The sequence below is a fragment of the Podarcis tiliguerta genome (genome assembly GCF_965153285.1).
Source record: "Podarcis tiliguerta genome assembly, chromosome: 13".
Taxonomy (NCBI): domain Eukaryota; kingdom Metazoa; phylum Chordata; class Lepidosauria; order Squamata; family Lacertidae; genus Podarcis; species Podarcis tiliguerta.
This window is the reverse complement of record NC_139546.1, coordinates 21,368,552-21,392,278: the sequence shown is the minus strand read 5'-3', so window position 1 is coordinate 21,392,278 and position 23,727 is coordinate 21,368,552. Positions and strand designations below refer to the sequence as shown.

Sequence of the window (23,727 nt, the reverse complement as noted above, 5' to 3'; positions counted from 1 at the left end):
GAAAGGATGATGGCATGAAGAACTTTATATAAGATTTCTAGTAGATACATTCATTCATTCATTCATTCATTCATTCATTTTATATCCCATCTTTCCTCCAAGGAGCTCAAGGTGGTGTACAGCTTTCCTCCACTTCATTTTATCCTCACAACAACCGTGTGAGGTAGGCTAGGCTAGGACTGGCCCAAGGACACCTGGTGAGCTCCATGGCTGAGTGGGAATTTGAACACAGACCTCCCAGGTCCTAGACCAAGACACTAACCACTACCCCACACTGACATGAAGGTAGTCTAGTTCACATCATTCAAAGAATTGCGTTCTGCATTTTCTAAAACTGAAATTTGGTAAAATGTTAGAATTTCTGAAAACTTTCAATTTTGCTTTCTAATACGACTTAGAAGGATTATTTTAAAATCTTAAACCTCAGGTCCCATTGGTAGATTCTGGGAGGAATGTGAAGCTTGCCAGATTTATACCAAGGCAATCTGATGAATGGTAGCTCTGTGTGTGCATCTCATATCCCCATCTCCCTTTCCCTTATGCTACTAGCAAGTTACCCAGGCAGAGTTGGAGGACTGAATGGGAATGTGTGAAGTGCACTCAGCACACCTATTTTGTGCCATGTCACTTCCACACATGTCCACTCTTGTTCAGACACTGATACAGGTGAAAGGGAATCCAAGCTCCTTTTAGCCCCATGTGTGTTGGCCGTGATCAAATGGGACTAGATTGCTCTCCTTGTTTCTTCCTCACCCAACAAAAGCCAAGTGAAATTCAGTAACAGCGAATGTTGAAACAAAATCATTTGCAAAGTCCTACATGCAAATTCAAGTTAGAGGAATTTGCTTAAGGCATTCCTCTTCCCCAGTTAGTTTCAGTTGAGCCATTTTGAAACCAAATGTAAGGCTGTAGTTTTGCACACAGTTGGCCTACTTATTTATTTCAGTGGATTTTAAGTAAGCTGTGTGCAGGTTGCAGCATAGGTTTTCATCCATGAAGCACATCCACTGATTTGTCAACATGAAAGACTAAAACGCTATCTTTTCACATGTCCTCCCTGGGGAGTGTGGTAGGGGAAGAACACCAGGTTTGCTACCGCTGGGAATTTAGATGTACCAGGTGAGCAGTTAACTACCGCCATCTTGTGGCTTCAATGACCTCTACACCTGAAATATGAAGAGAAACAGCTTTCCACTGGCTGGCATCACGGAGTGGCAGATGGTTTGCAGTCTCATAGCTCAGCTATGTCACACCCTGGAGGTGTAGTTTAATAAAACTCACACAACTAGATCCATTGTGTCAGATAGTGAGGGCTCTGCCACCTTTATCCCAGAGATCCAGGTGTAGGCAGGCGACCTTCCATGCACTTGTCCTGGATGTGTTAGTTGCAACATTTATTCTGAGCCAGCAGCTCTCAAGGGTTTCAGATTGAGATGTCTCCCAGCCCTACCAAGGGATGCCAGGAATTGACCCTGGAACCTTCAGCATGCAAAGCAGCACAAAGAATTCTCCTTTTCCACTAAGCATCTGCAAGACACTCTCCATCCATAGGCAAGGGGCTCCCGTGCACACCTGAGTTCAAGTTTGAAGTCCAACACTCATCACTCTAGAAAATAGGAATCGCCTGCAGTGGCATTTTACATTGCATTATTAAAGCTGAAGCAGATCAGTTTTGGGTTTCATCAGATTTTGGAGCAAAAAGCTAGATCTTGAACAAGATGGGGGCTAGGAGTTTGGTCTAAATACCTATCCATGAGTTGTAAGTCAGATGGATTTTTTTTCTTTATATAGTATTGCTATATTTGTAGCTAGCCTGTCCAACTTGTGACCTATCCACGTAGACAGCTAGCAGCCATGTATGGCAGCCAAACAGGGGCTCAATAAACCTTTTGTCTTTGTTGCCTGCCTGGGACTTGAAGAAAACAGGTCAGTCAAGCAGCTTGCTGACAAGGCTGTGAGGTGTGTTCAGCTGGAATATACAGGCCTGTTCTATAGGACTGTGTGTGTGTCTGCCAGATTTCTTATTAAAACGCATTCCCACCTCTGATGCTGCAATAAATGAATAGCAACAAAAATGAAACATTTATTTCTTTTTTACCCAGTTGTCTTTCAATCTTTATGTTTCTCTTAATGCAAGTAGCGTATATTTATTATAAGCATACTTAATATTTTAAGCATGAATAAAATCCAAATTACTCTGTTCTAAATGGAATCTCTTCAGCCTCCCTCATAACTTTTATCTGGGATTTGGGAGTTTTATTCTAATTATACTGTATTCTGTACTGGATGTTTTGGCCTTTGGCTAAAGCAATAAAACTTGACTAGCTGATAAACACACACACACCCACCCACACACACACAGAGAGAGAGAAATGACAGAAGTATTTATTCCGAAATATTGTCAACACATTTCCCCATCGAGTGTTCTGCAAAAGCAAGTACTGCCCCCATCATCATGTATGTGGAATGTTTGGCCACCTTCTGCAGAACAAGAGCATGTGCCAAGTGGGGGAAAAGTACTAGAGCAAAAGTCTCTAGAGTGTAAAGAACTCTATCTCAGAATGGAAAAGGCCGAAGGAACAACAGGAGAGGAGACTGTGCTTCTGCAGCAGATTTAATGTGGGTTGAGGACATCTCGTGTGCACATATTTTTCTTAAGAATAGCAAAGAGGGGTTCTAGGAAGTGTTTCTGTTGCGTCAACAATGCAAGGGACGGGAAGAGTTGAGACCCAGGTTATCTAGGAGGGAACATAAAATAAATGTGAAGATGGTCATTTGGGAGGAAAAACTATGAAAATAGAATGATCAATAAGGTGGCCAACCCACAGCCCATATTCAGCCCAGGTTTTTTTGTTGCTCTGCAAGACCCTCCCATTCCATTTTTATTTTAAATTGACAATATTTCATCAGTCTTGATATGGACCCCTCCGTTTGTGATGTCTGGCGACTGTTGTGCTCATTGTAAATCACTCAATCTCTACACAAAAGGTCCTGGACTTGCTGTTATGTATGTCTGAAACACAAACTTCCAAAATGGGTTTTCACTCTAGGTAACTAACCCACTACATCCAGCCTTAGGGGGCTGGATGCCCCTCTGCTCTTGGTTTACAAAATAAGCACTGCTTGGAAATTTCAAGTTATATGAAGAAAGCCTCCAATTTCCTTCTGGAAATGAAAAACCTACAGTGAATACAGGCAGTCGCTTGCCACAAGGCACCAGCACAAGGAATGCTGAGCAGTTTGCCCAGGGCTCATAAACGTTTAAAGGGCCTATGTAGCTTAGTCCCAGACCTGGCATAATTTCCAACTCACCACTCTTGGCTGTTGGGAAACCAGCAGGGAGGGTAAATTAAGGAGTGTGCAAGTGACCTGAGTGGATCTGGCACAAAGCCTGCTCACCTGCTTGATGTAATCTCAGGACTCTGGATATCAGAGGAAAGTGTTACGGGTTTGAAGGTGCTAGAGTTTAAGGCTTGCAGTATTAAAAACAGGAAACAGCCAGACTCATGCACATTTAAGACAGATCCATGTGTGCATTTGAGCTGTGTACTAGGCACTTCCAATCCTTTAATTAGCATGTGCGAGAGACCAATTAAGTTAACTTCCTAAGCTGTGTATTAGACACCTCGTGTTAGAAAGTAATTGATCCAGCTTGTGACAGAGTAGTGGGCTTTTGCTGGAGCAAATCTGCTAGCCAGGTCCAAGCAAACATGGAGCTAGCCTTGCAGTTAATTAAACAGTGGTGGCCAATTTATTGGACTAGGGCACCCAAGCAAAGTCCAAAGTATTTCTTAATTCCACTGCAGCATACACTGCACCCCACTGCACCCCATTCACATGCCTTAAGGTGGGCTTGCCTCTAAGTGTGGGGAGCAGGCAGGAAATCAGACCTGACTCCATGCTACAGTCAGGCCAATGAGACTCTACTGCCTATGCCACTTGTGGCACCCACGCTACAGATTGGTCACTAATTCAGTAAAATTTAAAATTGTATTTTGATATAGTTTGTTCTTCTACCTTGACTCCTACATCTTTTTAGCACCTTTGTCTAACCAGCTATTCCTCCCCTAGCTCTGCCTTGTATAAATGTGCTCCCTGCCAACACCTTACTGAATTCCACTTCACTGTTAACTCAAAATTCACCTAATGAATCTTAATGCTTTCTCCTAATGTGACACTTCCTGGCTTGCTCCAGCAGAAAGGAGAGGCCAGAAGATGGAGCCAGAGACAATATTCCTCCAGGTTTAATCCAGGCTTATGTAAAAAGACAATCAAGAAACATTGCGTGCAGTGCCTTTTTAACAAACTCTCTGTTAATGTTTCAGATACCCAGCCTGCTCTTGGGCTGGAGAATATCACCCACAATAATGAAAGGATATGGATCTCCCCACTCACTGTTCAATTTAAGCCACATCTCACCATAACACAGCCTCAGAATTTGTTTTTGCCAGGGTTCAGAGACCTGGAATATGTCACATATAATAGAGACAGGAGTGTCTCTGAGCATGGTTGAGATTTCTTTCCTTTGCTATCTGGTATCGGGGGCTGTGGTTGCAGATCAGTGGGCAGCACTGCCAGACAGGAGTAACCCTCAACAACCAACAACTGCATTATCATCCTTGTAGTCCCATCCTAAAAACAACTGTCCCAAGACAAACCAGTTGTTCACAGAGCCACTTTCCCATTAGTCAACAGCAGATAAGACCTGAGTCATTGCCAAGGTTTAACAAAGATAGAAAGTAGTTTATATATTATGTCAATTATATTGGGCCAGCTTATATGGCTGTGAGAATATGCTATGTTTTGGAGTTGCTCAATAGTTTTCATCAGGCAGAACAGAAAGGTGGCTGATTCTCAGTTAATTACCCAACAGTTCATCTCTGCCTAGACAAAACAATTATTTGCAAAGGGAAGTAAAATTGCTTTCTCTCTATAGTTGAGAATAAGCCATATAATACCTCTGCCTCTCATCAATGACTAGATCTTTAGGGATCTTGAGAACCAGATAAGTTATAGAATAAAAAAGAGCAATTGCTGAGCTTCCCTCCATTTTCTCTTTGCCAACTGTCCACCATTTTGGAACATCCCTTCTTTTACCTTTTTCCCCCAGCTGGTGCATTCCCTTCAACACAAGTAACAGCACCACCTCCTGGTGGTTGATTAAAATCACACTATGTGTTTCATTTATCTTAAGTGCAGTTCAGTTAACTCCAAGGCACCTTTGAGGGAAGACTTATCAGCCGATGAAACAGTAATGGGTTTGGCAAGCAGCTGAGGAATGCAAAAGGAAAGTTCCTTCAAAGTTTTTGACTTGCCATGAGAAAAGGCAGCCACTTCAGGTGATGAATTTCAGGTGCCATTAAGAGCAACGGAGTGAGGGCCAAACTACATGCTAAGTGCATATTTGAATTTGTCAGTGTCTTTAAATAGCAGCTGCAGGTTTCCCTAATCTCAGAACTATGGCAGGAGTGATAGGTATTGTGGGGTGGGGGGGCGACAGCATTTTTCTTTTCGGAACAAATAGTTTGTGAGGCGGGAAGAATTTTAATTGGAACTGCACTGCAGTGGAAAGGGTTAATCCACTCCTCAGCCTGTGCTGAGGCTCCGATTCAAATTGATCAAGGATGGGGACTTAGCTGCTATTTAAAAACACATGCCACACATTTATTATAATGTGTAGCTTGGTTCTGAGAGACAGACGTATCTGAGAGCAGTTCTCTGGCAAGTTCTAGTGCAGGCATAGGCAAACATGGCCCTCCAGGAGTTTTGGGACTACAACTCCCATGATCCTTAGCTAACAGGACCAGTGGTCAGGGATGATGGGAACTGTAGTCCCAAAAATATCTGGAGGGCTAGGTTTGGCCATGCCTGTTCTAGTGCATCAGCCCCACTGAAGTGAGTAGCAACTATTCAAGAGCATCGTATGGAGACTGTAAAGGAGAACTGTCCCATGGCAGGCGATTAAACCTGAAGGAGATCCGCCACAATCGTTGCCCAATGATATGAACTCAGTCTTGTCTTACCTGCCATTCATCTTTCCACATCGTAGGCGGGCATAAGATATTCCTTTGGCACAATCCCCACCATGCTGTCCAGCTCTCCGACCCACCAGCCATACATGTTGTACTCCTGGAATTGAAGTAAGAACAGCATTAAGTGAAATAGCTGGATGAAGGGCCTTGATGTCATGGGCTTAGACTCCTGCCACTGTCACAGAAGATGAGTTTGGATTTGATATCCCACTTTATCACTACCCTAAGGAGTCTCAAAGCGGCCAACAATCTCCTTTCCCTTCCTTCCCCACAACCAACACTCTGTGAGGTGAGCGAGGCTGAGAGACTTCAGAGAAGCGTGACTAGCCCAAGGTCACCCAGCAGGTGCATGTGGAGGAGCAGAGATGCAAACCTGGTTCCCCAGATTACGAGTCCACCGCTCTTAACCACTACACCACACTGCCACAGAACTTGTAAGAACATAAGGGCCTCCTGGATCAGCCCAATGGCCCATCTAATCCAACATGGGATCCACACACACAAGCAGCCTGAAAGGTTACAGCAAGACTGCACTGATTGTCATTGTAAAACATACACGTGCCCATCATTCTGGGTAGTGGCGGGATAAATTGCAACATACTCAGCATTAGGTGCCACTTGGTGTTGATAGAAAAGTTAAAGTGCTTAATGGATTGTGTCCAATGAGCATAGGATCACAGAATTGTAGAGTTGGAAGAGGGTCATCTGGTTTCCTCTTTACCAGGTTAGACATAACCAATTCCCTCAACCCTTCCTCATAAGGCTTGGTTTCCAGACCCCTGATAATCTTGGCCGCCTTCCTCTGCACACATTGTAGCTTGTTAATATCTTTCTTAAATTGTGGTGACCACAACTAGGCGCAGTACTCCAGGTGTGGTCTGAAAAGAGCAGGACTATTCCTTCCCATGATTGGGACACTATGCTTCTGTACATGCATTTAAAATAGCAATATGAATTATTATTTCTCATTTATTTATTTTTTTGAACTTTTAATTTGATGTAATTTTGGGTTAGCTGCCTTGGACACTGTAGAAAGACAGGATATAATCAATTGCATCAAAACAATAAAAATACAACTGTCAAGGGCCTAACATATAGAATAAACCTGTTAGAATAAAGCAGCATTAAAGCAAGAGTCCCAAATACTTTAGGGATTTCTCCCTTCACAAATGCTGCACCAAATAAAACTACTTTTAACTTACCATAACACTTAAGAATACAGTATTAATGTTCGTAGATAAGATTCTCTGTACATATAAAGGTTTGGACTAGGCTTCTGCCTGATGTACCAGTTTTCTAATGGGAAAGGGTTGTGTTTGTTTTTGCATATTCTTCAAACTGTATCCTTCCGCCTGCAGCTTGAAGTGGAAGAGTTCAGAAAAATATCTACCACTTAACCCTGTTGATTCTGCAAACTTGTCCATACAGAGCCTTTTGCTGCAGACCCAGAAGAACTGCAAGTTCTGGCAGAAGTTCTGTTTTGGCTATGGAGAACCCGGGACTGTCAGCTTTCTGGCCAGTGAGTGGGGCCATAGAGTCTTCGCCCTTCCCTTAGCGGTGGAAAACATGATTCTAGCAGCTGTTGGCCCACTGGACACTGGGTGAAGCAGAACGTCCTACATTTTGCTCCTCAAATAGCTCCAGGGATATGTGAAGTAATAGTAAAGTAGAGTTCCTCTGAGCACATTCAGAGTGCTTTCTTCTCTAAAATAACCTCTCTCATGGACACATTTGGAGCAAGATGCTGCAAGCTGAAGGGTTTCCAGACAAGTGTCACAGCATTCAGTATAAAGGCTATGGGTTGTTTCACACAAGTATGTTAATCACTTGTTGACTACGCAGCATCTAATGGCGACATGCATGGCGAATGAGCCATTATAGATTAATCACCACAAACATCTTTCATATCACCTGATGTCAGTTCACGCACAATGCTTTTCAGCCCAGAGTCAGTTCACACATTCTGCTAAAATAGCCAAGAACAGAGTAATGAAGTGATGTAGATGTGTGTGTGAACAAGCCCAAGGCACCAGGAAAAAACAGAGAAAGGGAGACTGTGCCAGATGGATGTAAAAGGCGAAGACTGAGACCGGACCCACCTTCTTCCAAGCACTGCCTTGGCCTGAGCACTGTGAGGTATTTTAAAACAATTTCGGCTTTGATGGATTGCTGGGGAGCCAGCGATTGTTCATAATCAAAAAAGGAAGAATGGAATGCAAATGAGCACAAGCCGAGAACCATTGGCGCCGGGCGCTTTATTTCCCTGTGCTGTGCCAAAAAGAATTAAAACAACATTAAACTCCCAGCAATAATGTTTAAGCTCTCGTTTCCGAGTGCCAAATTGCACCGCTCTGGATCATACAGATGTTCGTTAATTATGCTAATTTTTATTAAACTATTAAAATGGAGGAAGTTGCACTGGCAGAGCCCCGGCCCGAGGTGAACCCTGCCTTGCGTCTGGAGGTGCTAATTTGCCAGCTTCCCTCCATAAGCTGCTGATGCCGGAGGTTTGGGCTTTGCTTAGCGAGGGGGAATTTTTTTGTATGGGGTGATGGAGAGGATGACTTCTTCAGCAGAAAATGTTGAAACAAATTTCAGTGAGTGCTAGCAGCTAGACCCTCTGGACCTGCACACATCCATTGATCCAGAGCAGGCTTGACCATGAGGACAGAGGAGGTAGCTGTCTGAGGTGGCTCAGTTCAAAAGAGGCTCCCCATGCCACAGCCAGCAATCCTGAGTCCAGCCTCTTAAGCCTCCATTTGTGGTAGCTGGCTCCCCATGCAGAGTGTGCTCCAGGACCTGTGCACTGTAGCTTAGAGTTAGCAAGGGACACCCCTGACTCATGCCAACAAGGGCAGCAAGAACGCTGAGTTTGTCCTACAGCAATCCAGTATTAATAGGGGCTTTATTATTATTATTTTGCAGGCATGTTTCAGCACTGTAACATGTTTAAGCACTGTAACTTTGAGGTCAGCATCCCAAGCAGAGTTCAGTTTCAAAAATGATAGTGGATTTTGGAGAATATACAGAGTTCATTCCCAGCCCCTTTCCTGGGCCCAGGGTAAAAGGCCTCAACAAAAGGATATCCTGGCTAAAAAGTTACGTCCTTCAGGTGTCCTGCACCTCCTGATTCATAGGAGTACTGGTACTCCTATGAAAGACAGGTACACAAGCCTAAAATTGGTGTGCTGAGTAGTGAAATCAATTGGAGGCGTGTAGTATCAAAAATTAGGAAAATCTGTAATGTTCTTGGCTTGAAGTCTGAACTGTGGCCTAGGGAATGGGATCGCAGGATTTCACCTTACCTGCGCTGACTGCATGAACTGAAAGAGGTGTGTGTGTGTTATCCAAGATGTGTAAAAGGATCTCAAGAACAGAAGCTTAGCGCAGGGGTGGCATCCCTGCCGATGAAAAAAGATGAAGCAAAAATATGCAAAGGAAGTAAAAATGAAATGCAAAATTTCTCTCCCCATCCCTTGGCTCCCAAATTTCTTGTCAGCAGCAAAGCTGAAACAGCTGCATGCGGATCAATCTTTCCTGGGCGTGGGGGTCCGTGGAGGGATTGCACATGCACAGACATAGAAGAATTTATGTTGCTGATGTACACCAACTAATGGGAAAACAATATCTAAACCTATGGGAAAGGACATATAAACCAAAATAGGATGCCGACAAGCAACAAGGGGGACATTTCTTGGCTACTCTCAGCCTTCTCATGCGGCTGCTTTACTGCTTTTCGACAGCGTCACGGGTGTCCTTTGCATGCCTCCTGTCTCGATGTCTGGACTCTCTCTACCGTGCCACAAGAAAATGCCTTAGCAAGCAGGTAGCGGCAGGGGGTAGGGGGAGTAAGACTGGGAGGAAACAGCAGGCAGCTCTCTTAAGCCGGAAAAGAGAATGAAGACCCCTGCTACAGAGCCGCTCGCTTTTAATTTCCATCTGCCCCCATCCCCACTGTTTCCCTATTTGTAGAGCGTTCTGCATGACAGCTCAGCAACTACCCAAGATGACCACTGATACGTCTTTGAGGGGCAAGGCAGTAACAGCCTCAGGGCTGTAGCACTCTTTCGCTTTTTGTATAAAATATGTGTGCATGTATATTACTGGGGTGCAAATCTAATGGGAAGTTATCACCCACTGAGTTCTTTCTCGGTAAGCCCAGATGCAGCGGCTGGTTGCAGTTACTCAGTGGTCATAGGAATATAATGAATGTGCTTTATACTAAATCAGACCTTTGGTCTATTAAATCCAGTGCAATGTACTCTGACTGGTGACGGCTCTCTAGCAAAGGTCCTTCCCAGTCTTACTCTGTGAGGTTTTGTAACTGGAGATGCCTATGCCTTGGAACAAACTTGTTACTTTCTGCATGCACATGACATGTTCACCTGCTGAGCTAAACCAAGGTAAGACCTGCTGCTTGTTAAAAGCTAGTTTTAGATGTTATATATACCCCACATGCAGACAAGGAGAAGCCCCTTTATGTGTCGCAAATGCTTTATGCAGGAAGAGTGATGTTTAAAAGATCCTTACCAAATGCGTATCCCTAACCACAAACAGCAGGAGCATGCTTCTGATTCTGGCAGCAGCTTTCACAACTGCTACTCATGATGGGTGAAGTGCATTTAGTGAGTATTTTTAAATATTACTGTTCAGGATCTCATGTGCATTACATGTGCAGCATCTCTGTAAGTAAGCATTTCCTGCAGGCTGCTTGTCAGCGAGGCAACACTGAAACAGGCTGTCATTTGCAAATAATTAAGAGCAAAAATGAATTTGACTCGGTGTGTGTGTGTGTGTTTGTGTGTGTGTTTGCTCAAGCAAGTTCTCCTTGCTACAATTTATTTCCAAAAATGTGAATCTATATTCTCCTAATTATGGTTGCTCTGGGATTTAGAGCTAAGCTCTTGCAAAATTCATCCCACTTGCATGAGCTGCCAACAGCACTGACAGTGGAATAAGTGAGACAATTTGCAGAACTCTGAACTAAGCTGTTGACGGGAACAGCAAACTACAATATGGCCACAGATAAGATTGACAGGGAGGAGGAAGGCTGGGCTGAATTCCTAGTCAATCACCAAAGAGGTTGGTTAATTTTTAGACGCAAGAGGTGTCTGGATAAACACTCAAAGGAATTCCTTCCTTCGTCCCAGAAGTGTATGCATTGGATATTCTGTGGTTACTCAAAGTATACAGTAACTACATGTTTCTATCCAAGATGGGGTTGCTATCCAAAACAGCAATCTGGTTTTGAGTTCTCCCCTTCCTCCTCCATAACTTGTAGTAAAAGTAACAGCATGTTCTGATACCATCATCATGTTGCATTTTTCCTTGGCACTGACAACCAGTGATTTATCTCTATTGATTTATTGCAATTATTTATATCCTGCCTTCCAGGATGTGGCAAATCCTTCCATGATGTGAGGAATTTTATGTGAAGCAATGACGAGGAAACACGCAGCACGACATCAAGAAATTGGCTACATTTTACTACACGTTATGGAGCAGAGAGAACTCAATACAGAACTTCTGCTTTTGCTGGTAGCCCCGTATTTCTCATCATGTACAGCTCTGCCCTCACTATGAATGGAAAGAATCACTACACATGCTCAGAGGCACTCTTTTTTCCATGTACTTAGTTTTCTCCAGAGCAGAATCCTGGCACCAGGGCCAGCCCACACATGAGGCAAGGTGCAGTGACGGCCCACTGGGGCAGCAGATCCCAATGTTGATCTCCCCCTCACACCTTTGTTCCTGATGTAGATCTTCCCTCGTCCCTTCTTCCCTAGTGGGAAAGGGGTGCTATTTTGGGGTCTGCCTCAGGTGCCAAAATGTCATGGGCTGGCCCTGCTTGGCACGGAAAACAGATTCTGGCTCCTGACTAAGCCTCGGGGTTTGGAGGCAAACTCTTTTCTCTATAGTGAGACATTACCTGTTCTAAAACAAAAGGCTGGCTCCACACCCCACCTTGCCAACGCTGATCTAGCAATATTTACTCCTCAACCCCAACTTAGCTCTAGTTACAGTCCAAGCGCCTCGTAAACAACCCCGATCCTACTTTGGCGATGTAGTTAATCAGCCCCAGTCGCTCACAGAAGATCAATGGCGGGATGATGGATGCCCGAGGAGAAAAGCCAAAATCAATCACAGGCTTATCGGTATATGATTGCTTGGCCCCATTATTAGTGCCGGAGCATCATACATTATTGTTAGTAAAATGGAGGCCTCTAATTCATAGGTGAGCTGTGTCACGCATTATTGGAGGGTCGCTTGACATGGGAGGGTTTTATATTGGGTCGCTGCAGACATCTGTTTACCTCAAAAACTGGCCCAGGGCTGAAAGCTGGCTCAGAACAAAATTTAGGGCTTAACACTGGAAAGGAAGAAACCTGAGCACATTGGCCAGTTTTTGAGAATGAAAGAGAGGTGCTAGGGTCTGAATGTCCCCCAGGAAGCTGCAGTGACAGCTCAAGACGTTTCTCCTGTGCAGCTCCCGCCGCCCCCGTCATTTCAAAGGGGCTTGCATAGAGAAACTTCCCTGTAGGTAGTGCTCTATGAATGAGACCTCTCTGTCTCTTTAGTGCCCAAAACCTATTTTCTGAGATGACAGCCTACGTTGCCTCATGGTCAGGCAGAAAGTCATGACGTGGCCTCTGCCATGGAAGTCTAGCCTTCTTAATTCTAGATATCGGGGTCAGGAAGAGGCCCCATCTCTTCATAGGAGCTTGTACTTTCCTTCCATTTCCTCCAGGATATCAGGAACTCCTGCAACTAGGGAAGGAGTTGCTTTTGTCTACTCCCAAGAAGAGAAGAGTGTGGAACCTCACAGTGTTGAGATGGGGTACGGGAGGGAGAGAGAAGATCTGGGAAATTACAGAGTGACCAGTCTGACTTTGATACCTTGGAACACACTAGAACAGAGGAAAAAGGAGTCAGTTTATAATCGTCTGTGTAACAATGTAGTGATAAGTGTTTTTAATTGGGTTATAAGCTTAGTAGATTGTGGGAATGTAGTGGACATAATTTATCTTTATTTCAGCATAGCATTTGATAAAGTTCCCCATGATATTTGGTTAGCAAACTGGTTAAATGCAGGGTATACAATAATCCCATCAGGTGGATCCAGAGCAGGAAAAATTGAGCATGTTCATCAGTGGTTTCTCATCAACCTGGGTCATGTTTTTGAGCATGGTACCACAAGGATCTGAGCACAAGCACACTATTCCTTCCTGTGGTTTCCAGCAACTGATATTCAGAAGCATTGCTGCCTCTGACTGTGAAGACAGAACATAGCCATTGGGGCTAGTAATCACCTTTACAGAATAACTGGTCACAGTACTGCAGATAAGGTCTGACCAGTGCAGGATAAAATGATTTTTTTAAAAGACTTGGAAACTATGGTGCTACTAATGCAGCCTAAAATTATATTATATATATATATATTTGGCAGCATCACACTGCTGATCCATGTTCAGCTTGTGATGATTATAATTCTGAGATCTAATCAAATCTTTATTATTATGGTCAATGACCAGATCCTGAGATCCTTTTTGTATGCCTGCAAGCCAGATGTCCCCCATACTATCCCTGTGCATTTGATTTTTTAAAAATTCATCTACCATATATTGAATTTCATTTTGTTAGTTTCAGCCCAGTTTTCCATTGGCACCACACTTTTAAAAAGGATGCAGACAAATTGGAACAGGTTCAGAAGAGGGCAAAAGTTGTTGAGGGAACTGGGTGTGATTAGCCAGGTGAAGAGAAGACTGAAGGCAGATACGAGAGTAAACTTCAAATCTCTGAAGGGCTCTCTTATAGAACAGGGTACTTATTTTCCGCTGCCCCAGTGGGCAGGACTAGTTCTAATGGGCTTACATTACAGATGGTAGATTTCAGTTAAACATTAGGAGAAACCTCTCAACAATAAGCACAGATAAATGAAGACTGGGAATCCAAGGGACCTAATGAGACCCTCCAGACTTTTCTATCTGTTCCTTGGGACTTTTCCTAGGTCACACCTCTTAAAGACTCTGCTCTGCTGGAGTGTGTTTTCCCTTCAGACCAGTGTGCCTGATAGACTACAATATGGATATGCAGCAGCTCTGAGAGCTTTAAAGGAGGTAGAGGGACATGATTGGTTTTCTGGCATTACCTGATTCCATGGACCAGGAATGTGTTATTTGCATCTTGTGTGGAATTGTCTGAAGTTCCTCCCTCTGAACAGCTGTATGGGTGATGCATTCCTGTTCTAATTGGTGCTTGAACGAGTGCTTAATTTCTGACTATATGTGATTATTTCTCACAAACACCTGTATCTAAGAGTGAACTCAGTTGTTTTAACTTCTAAGTGCTGAAGACCGGTTGTGAAGTGCTGGCGGACAAAACACGTTCTATAAATTACACTGGACATATCTGCAGAGTGCTTGGTTCAATATGGGCACTTCACATCAGAGTTGTGATTAGACAGTTGGCAGGCACAAGTGTCACTGATCATACCTTTTCCTATAGATACAAAAACAATTCAATGGCACATAGATTCCCCCAATGATTCATACCATTAATGTTATATCTGGTCATAACATTAATGTCATAACAGGGATGTATGGAGTGTTAGGGGAGGGTACTGCTTCTGGTGGGGGACATGTTGTGCTCCTTCTGGGGTAATTTGTCCACCTTTGGTCCCCACCCTGCACTCAGCTCCCACCTGTGGCTCCTAGAAGCTGTCAGCACATGACAGAGCCAGGGAATGGCTTTGACTAGCCAGCTAAACCAGGTGAGGGTAGCTGAAGGGACTCAAACCCTCAGTGGTTAGGGACTTTCCCTGCATGCAAAGCCAGGCTCTGGGGAATTGAGTGGATAAGACCAATAGTGGGTCCAACAGTCAAGAAAGTGGCTTCTGCACATGTTGTAGAGGGAAGTGAGGGGCAGATGGACCTCGTCAATCTGGGAAGGTAGCCCATCTAGGAGAAGGAAAACTCTGATCCTAAAACTTTGTTGCCTTGCAGGACATCTTCGGGAGAAGAAAAGGCTAAGGAGTAAACCCTACACAAATCCAGAGTGGAGTCCCTAAGACAGTTGGGTGGCACTTAGTATGACTTCTTCTGGCAACTCCTGCAGCCAACCTGGTGCCAAACATATTGCTATGCTTTCCTTTGGACCACATCAGCAAGGCTGAGAGGAGGGTCTTGTCATCTTGGCAGCTCAGGACCACCATACACACTGCCCAGGCTTGCACCCGAGGAGCTCACTTCAGTGCTGCTAACACAGCAATTTCACCCCTGGAGGCACACTCCATTGTCTCTTGGGAGTGATGGATACCAACAGCTAAGTCATAACCTGAATGGTAGACATACAGCACAACAGTATTACTACTACTACTACTACAATTTATATACCACCCTTTATCAAAAAATCCAAGGGCGAACATTAAAAACACCTTGCCACTCTGGGAACCTCAGTAGCTGAAGGCATGGGATATAAATTTATTAAATAAATAAGCAACAAATTAATAAGAAAGCTCAGTGATCAGCAATACAAGATGCTTTAAAGAATGGCAGAAAGCTATTACTAGATTTATCTGTCAGGGGAAGAAACAAGAATAAATTATAAATTACTGACAGATTCCAAGGAAAGAGGTGGATTCTCCTTACCAGATCTGAGATTATATTTTGAGGCGTCTTGTCTTTGCTGGTTAAAGGAGTGGATATCGCTGGAAAACGGTTCCATATTAGATCTTGAAAGTCATGATAACAGATTTGGCTGGCATGCTTATTTGTGGCATGACATAAAGCTTTTCTGAATCACGTTATAAGGAAACCGGTGTATGAAGTATGGGACAAATATAAAAAAAATTGGAACACAAAACACCATGGTGGCTCTCCCCATTTGAAACAATATTGCTGAAAAAAAGGAATATGAGAAATGATTGGGCAACATATAAAGAATTATTAATAGAAGTAGATCAAGATTTAAAATTAAGGAGGTTCAAAGATATAAGAGAATTAGTAACTGACTGGTTGCAATCAGTGGTGTAGCTAGCTGCTCGGGTGCCTGGTGCGGGGAGGGGGTGTCCTGCAGCCAAGGGCAGCACGATCTGCGCCGATGGGGGCAGTGTGACCCACGCCGATGGGGGTGGGGCCAGCCTCTCTGATGCTTGGAGCCTCTCTGCCGCCTCCCCCTCAGCTGTAGGGCAGCTGAGGGAGAGGCAGTAGGCAGATGCAAGTCCCATGTTGCTGTTTCAGACAGTGCAGAACCTGCAGTCGCCTAAGCCACCACGTCACTCCTAAAAAGTTTTGTGAGCCTATTATATTTTTTTAAAAAAACCTCATTTTGTCAACTCCCCCTCAGTGATGACACCCAGGGAGGACCACACCCCCTTCCTCCACCACTGGTTGCAATATTACCAGCTTAATGAACTGTTTAAGTTGGACAAAAAGAAGGGTTTTCTAAAAATAATAAAAAAATCACATGTGGTGGTCATGTAAGATGATAAAAGACTTCTGTGAAATGATATGTAATGAATTGGGGGGAAATGTTGAAAATAACTTTTCCTAAGAAACCAGAAGCTTTTCTCTTAGGTATTATAGGTCCAGAGATTCCGAAGGACCAGATGAAACTATTCATGTACGCGGCCACAGCTGCCTGGACTCTGTTAGCCCAGAAATGGAAAGATGGTACAACTCTGACCAAGGAAGTGGCAGATAAAACTGATGAACTATGCCAAGATGGCAAAACTTACAGGAAGAATTAGAAACCAGGAAGAGGCGGACTTTAATAAAGGATGGGGAAAGTCTACAATCTACTTGAAAAACGATTGTAAACAATTACACACTTTGGTAGGAATGACAGAAAACTTGTGGTAAAAATCTGAACTATGGAATGATAGAGGATTTATAAGAACGGATTTATCAAAGAGATGCAGAGGGGGAAATCATAATATTAAGATCGACAATGGGGCAGGGAGGGAAGTCAAAGGGGATTTCATGTTTATCTTCTTATTTTGCTTGTATATGTAAAATAGAAAATGCAAAATTAAAATAAATAAATAAATAAATAAATAAATAAATACGAAAGTTCAGGCGAGTAGCCTTTTCTCTCTTGGTAAAGGTGGCACACTTCGATTGCCTTTCATAAATCCTCTGCCCACACCTTTAACCACATTCCGGTTTGCTGCTTTTCTTTCTTTCCATGTGTTTACATTCACCACTCCTCCTCCTAGGCTGTTTCTTTACGTATTCAAATGCTTCTTCCCATAAATCACAATTAGTATGAATTATTAAATCTACACAACATGCACAACCATCCCATATTACTTCTTTGCTATTAATATAATCAGAACGCTGCAAAACTCCCACAAGGAACTTCATGGGATAGAGGCAAAAAAAGTGTACAGTTAATTTCCAGGAGGAGGCAGGACAATTTGGAGATGAACACTGGAAGCAGAGATGTCTTGTAATAAGGGAAGCCTTCCTCAGATGCCTGGTTTTGGCAGCTCCCATTCATTTCAATCAGGCATGTACAGGACAGTTTCCCAACGGGTTCTGCCCTTGTTTATTATGAGTGGAAGGGCATGCCAGTTAGATTTTCCACATCAGGCATCAAAAGATGGTGGACTCACTCGTGGGAAGGAAGAGAAAGAGTGCACAATAATGTCTGACTTTGATTGTTTTCTTAAGTTATCAAAAGCCCCTGACCGTTAGGTCCAGTCGCGGACGACTCTGGGGTTGCGGCGCTCATCTTGCTTTACTGGCCGAGGGATCCGGGGTACAGCTTCCGGGTCATGTGGCCAGCATGACTAAGCCGCTTCTGACGAACAAGAGCAGCACACGGAAACGCCGTTTACGCCACCCGCGTCCCTAGGTACCTAAATACAGGTACCCTAATGCCTCAATATGCTCTTGATAGGGGCTTGTGGCACTTAGTTGTAATCTCAAAGGTGAGAGAGGTGAGATACACCAATGCAAGAGGAATTGGGTTTAATAGGGAATGCATCCTAATGTTGAGGGGGAAATTTAACATAATAAAATTAAAGACTCAAATCTTGATGAACTTTAAGGTAAAAAAGTTTGGTATCAACTTTTCAAATTTACCACTTTTTATCAACTTGTTCGGCTTTTCACAAAATTCCTTAAAGCCAACAGCATCAACAAATAACATAAAAATTTAAAAAATCATTTGTTTTTGTAATGATGCTTCAATTAAGAGAATTCTGCTCCCCTACCAAAGTGTAAAAGTGCTAGTATATTTGCCTTTGTTTCCTGCAAACAAGTGCATTATTTAAAAACAAGGAGGTTCCCATGCCCTTTTTCCATTTCCTTGAACTTCTATTTGAAGGAAGAATCTTGTGCAACTGAAAAAACTTGTATGCTGGATTGGGATCGGTGGTTTGTCCTAGCACTTTGTATTATTTTACTTACCTTGGGAATTTAAAGAAAATAACAATGGGTGTCCAGCTTAGATGCTCCCTGTTTTTTATTATGTTGAAGACAGTGTGCACCCCCATATCTAAGCTGGCGGGGTTGGGGCGCTCCTGATGTAAGATCTCGCCCCCCCCCCTTTGGGAGAGTGACAGACTTGATGACCTTCTGGTCCTTCCCAGTTAAAAGAATTCCATGATTACATATTAGTTCTTCTTATGTTTGCAAAGTGCTTTACAATCCTAATACCATTTATCCTCCACCCACCCCATTAAAAAAAAAAAAGAAAAGCATCCAAGTTCCGAGACAATAGCTTGGTTACAGCATTTCTCACCCTCTTCCTCCCCCCTCAACAATCACCCCAAGCCAATGGGATCGCAAAAATCACGTGGTGCTGCCATATTAATATTTATTCCATAAAAGCGTGGCGGCTCCTTACCACTCCGCTGCGCCGCTCTGACCGCAGTGCCAACCCTCAGGCACCGCAACACAATTTGGAAACAATGTGACGGAAATGTTTAATCTGTGCAGCCCATCTGTGCTGCGTATTTCTCCACATCTCCCCGAGAGAGGCGCCTTTGAATCTCCACACTGCCTTTAATATTCTCCTAAATCATTCCCCCCACTGCACTTCAAGGGCCATTGCTACAATTTCACAGGTTCATCGAAAGTGCACCAGGGAGGGAGGGGGGATGTTCCAGGGTGTGTGTGTGGAGGGAGGGGGGGAAGAAGGGGTAACAGGGCATTTGTTACTTGAGATTTTTTTATTTCATTTTATACTAATTTCCAGGGATTACTCTTGCTCGTGCCCTTTGCAAAGAGGCAGGGGGTGGGGGAAAGCACACCCCAAATAAAGACATCAGGCAGCTGGCATGAGTAAGGTTGCTTTTAAAGAAAGCTGGTTGAAACAGAGGGAAACATTATTCCCTAAGAGTCCAGCTCTAATCAGCTTTCCAATTTCAGGCCATGGGGCAACTGTCTGTCCTATGAGCTTCAATGGGGATGCCTATGATGACCTGATTTGGCAGGTCCCATTAAGTATATGAAGAAAATCGCTTCGTTTGTCATTCTGAGATTTGGAGATCCGTGGCCCCATAGCTGTCTAGGGCAGCCACTACTGGAGCAACTTGCTCATGTAAGCCACCAGACCAATACAAGCCTCATAGGCGCCCATGTGCCAAACCAGCACAGAGGTCTGCTACACTGGGTATGCATAGGCCGATTGTTTAGGACACAACAGCATTCGTCCAGCAGCACAGTACAGTGGTACCTTGGTTTACAAACTTAATCCGTTCCAGAAGTCTGTTCTTAAGCCAAAGTGTTCTTAAACCAAGGCGTGCTTTCCCATAGCAGCGGGGGACTCAACTTACAAATGGAACACACTCGACAGGAAATGAAACATGTTCTTATTCCAAGGCAAAGTTTACAAACCAAAACACCTACTTCTGGGTTTGCAGCGTTCTTAATCCAAGTTGTTCATAAACTAAGCTGTTCTTAAACCAAGGTACCACTGTAATGCATGTGTGATCTCATGCATCATTTTACAGTGAGGCTCAGAGCTTGCACACTGTCTACTTTTCAACCTCAGATCCAGTAGAACATCCACAGTCACCTGCTATTCCATACTTCCATGAACTGGGTTACTAAAGTACAAAAGCAGCTGGTTGGTGTGTCACCTTAGATCTGCTGCACATGCCACTTAGATGGTCCTGGTTGCTGCCACCTCTTTGGTTGCTCCCATGCCACATCAGGAGTATTTAGAGCTTCTCATCTGATTAGGATTTCTTTGTGTGTTTATACAACACACCAGATAGGAGTGCTCTCCAGAATAAAACACAGATCAAAATGCAGCTATCCTTCAGTTTCGGCACTTCTCCGAATTTTGTAAGGTAGTTTTTGGCTCAAAACCCCCCCTAACACAATGCATATAGAAAAATGCATGTTGCAGTTAAAAGTTTGTACAAAAGCGCATGTGTTAGGGTAGAATACACACAATAATATACATTATGCAGTAAAACGCATACAAAAATGTGTTTAAAATAATGCAATTTTCATGCATTTTAAAAAACCCAGCTGATTGATGCAGAATAGTTATGTATTGACATACTAAATTGATATGGACTGGAAATACACTGAACGGCATTTCCTACAACCCAGTAACAAACTTCAGTAAAAAGATGGATTTCCTCCACCTTTCAGAGACATGAGTATGGTGACACAGAGATCCTAATCCACATTAGGGTTTGTGATTAAGAGGTGAGGAGGGACTAAGATTCACTATCATGGAAAAAAGCAGATAACATGTATGTACAGTGTGGGCACCTCCTGTGTATCTTTTTGGCATATGCATGATACAATCAAGATGACTTTCAGAAATCATGCTGAAATTCACAGAATAGACAGAACAATCTTTTAGGGTGCAGGCCAGTATCTTTTTAGTCCGTTGCCAAAACCAATAATGGAGAGCATGTGAACTCTTGAGTGGGAATTTTTTATGGACCGATCTTGTAGAAGTTATCCAGTCTCCTAACAAGAGTGGAAAAGCAATCAGTTTTAGTTGTCTTGCTTTCAGTGCATGTGTATTTATTTCTAGACCAAGGGAATGGTCAAATACAATAAAGCCCCAACTCTCAAGCCACACGGATCTGGGCCTGGACACTAACTAGGTGGAAGACCATGCGGGATTCCTTCCTACGCTATTCTGAACTCCTTGGAGGAAATGTGGACCCCAAGTGATAATAAAAATAATAAATTTCTATATATAACTGCCCTCACCTAACCTTTAGAAGCAGAGAATATTGCAACATATAAAGTGTAGACATAATAATATTATATTAAATTATAGCTTTGGAAGTAGTATTGTATAATATATCTATAAAAGCACACCTTTGGAATGTACTGCTAAAATAAACCTTACAAATTTTTTGCCCGACTTTCATTACTGTCAGACATTGTGCAGGCTTTGGTGAATTTGGTATAGTATTTAGCTGAAAGTTTTACTGATGGGAATGAATGTATATATAGAGAGAGAGCGCTTGTCCAAATTTCAGCTTCCCAGATTATAAAATTTGGATTTGCATTTTTGCTTCTGTGGTGAGACGCTAAATAGTTTTGACATCCTGAAATCCAGATTTCATCCACGAGATGCTGTCTGCTGTCTTTATAAGTCTTGCTTGGTTGGAATCAATTTTTCTAAGCTCAAGTTCAAATTGGACAGTTTCTCATTGCTTGAAGTTGTCTGCACTTTCAGTTTCTACCAATATCTGTGTCAGAGCTGATCAAAAAGTATGTGCACAGCAACCCAGAATTAGACAATATATGAATCTACGAGCAGCCATGCACCTCAAAACTCCTGTGGTGTCCAGGATGCCCTTGATTTGAACATAAAATTTAGCTTGTCCTTTGCAATCTTCCTATTTTTACTAGGTGCTCACTTTCAGCTGGATTTTGCCCACACCTATATCTGATGGCTGCCGAGAAACACTGTACAGACTATTAAACACTGGAAGACGTGGCTACCCTCTTCTTTTAGGGAAGTGCACATTTGTTAGGAAGTACTCATTTCCCTGGAACATTCCTGCTGTATAGAGTGACCATCCTGAGGTTCTCAACGCCCCATAGAATAGACACTCCTACAAACTCCAAAGATTAGGACTCCCCAATCCCACACCAAGAGCCACAACGTCCCACAAAACCATTGCTAATTTGTGTCACATTGTCTGTGCAATGCATTGTATCCCTTATTTAACTATCTGTACTTGACCTGGAGGATCAGATGCACCATTTCCTTGTTGAATTTATGTGTTTCTTTCTCTCTCTCATTCATACACATACGTTCATACACTTAACCATCCCTGCCTTGCCATTCATGGGGTTCAGGTGGAGAATTGTGGGGGTACTAGGAGCAGTATAGCTATTATTAATGGCAGTGCTGCTCCCGGGTTTGTGTGGGCACGAGGCTTTCTTCACCTTGTGCAAAAGCTTGCTGCACCTATCCCTCCCTCTTGCAAACTTTAATCCAGTCCCTTCTGCCCTCCTGCACACCAGCAGGGCAGCAAGGATTCGGAATCGGAATTGTGCCCTGCCCAAGTCTCTTCTTGAAGATACGTTCAAATATCCATGAGAACCCCAGGCAGCTGCCTGATCTCGGTAGATACAGGCTAAGAAAACTAGCTTTCCTGCTTTTGGGGTGGTGGTGAGGTCCTGGGGGCGGGCGGGGGGAGCATGCTGGGGTAAATGCACTTTGAGAGCTTTTGATCCCTCATTTCGAAATCCAATGGGGTCAAAAAAGGTACATTGTATACCTTCAAAAGGAACGAATGAATCATGATAAGAGCTGTGATTGTTTCAGCAAACCCTGTTCATGTCTCTCTCTGTGTGTGTGTGTGTGTGTTGAGGGAAGGAGGAGGGGAGCTGGACGCATTCTGGTTTGCCAAGATTTTCAGGCCGGTGCTGTTCGTTACATCATCTGTTCAACAGAGGTGTTGCTATAGCAGCTGCTTATAGCTTCATTTCCTGGATACCCCCCCAGGGGGGTGTCACAGCCGGATCCACCTGCTCTTTTACCCTACCCTCGGCGGGGTCATCTTAAGGTCGCCAAAATAAATGAACGCCGTTGCTAATGATCTGTTTGCTGGCTGTTTATGCTCCGCGAGTGTCAGGGGCGCTCACATTTAGTAAACTCATTATGGGTCCAATTAGACTTCACCATTGCTAGATATTTAACTCTTTTTTTCCTTTTAAATTAGCATTTTAATAACATTCTATCCAGCAAGGATTGGGGTGGGGGGTGGGGATGGAGAACAAAATGACCATTTTTCACGGACAAAAACTTCTTTAGCCGTAGGTGGAACTTTAATAGCAGATCTGTGAGGGCGGCAAAAGGGAGCAGGTCCACCTTCCATTCACCCCCACCCCCATGCCAGAGAGGAAACGATAGAAGGGGAAAAGGGGGTGGGGGAGATAAAGGAAACATTTCTATTTGCTTTATCACACACTCAATTTCCTAAATTTGTTCAGCAGCCAATTATTTTCAGCGTTAACGTCTTGAGCCGCTCGCATCTGATGAAAATGAGCAGCCATCAGAGTTAAACTTTGGAAGTGACCTGTGAAGGGGTTTGGAATAATTACGTAAAGGAGTCAATTTATTTCAGATTCCCCTGGCTGGAAGAACAATCCAGAGGAAAGAGGAAAAGTAAGAAGGGGGGGGGGGAGAGATTAAAAGAAACAAGTGCTGATTAGATGATTAGAATTATCAAAATATCTCTTGACTGGAACCCCCC

The 23,727-nt window shown here is 43.4% G+C and overlaps 1 protein-coding gene across 10 annotated transcripts in view; it reads right to left on the bottom strand.

Moving 5' to 3' along the window:
* Positions 1 to 2,370: 2,370 nt before the first annotated feature.
* Positions 2,371 to 23,727, bottom strand: part of SKAP1 (src kinase associated phosphoprotein 1) — a 308,856-nt gene continuing 287,499 nt past the window's right edge. For all 10 annotated transcript variants that reach the window (XM_083408759.1, XM_083408757.1, XM_083408762.1 and 7 more), the window contains 2 exons: positions 6,024 to 6,129; positions 2,371 to 2,738 (listed from right to left, as the gene is read on the bottom strand). In XM_083408759.1, the coding sequence (XP_083264885.1) occupies positions 6,031 to 6,129 (99 nt within the window). In that variant the 3' untranslated portion in view covers positions 2,371 to 2,738; positions 6,024 to 6,030. The remainder of the gene's footprint in view (positions 2,739 to 6,023; positions 6,130 to 23,727) is intronic.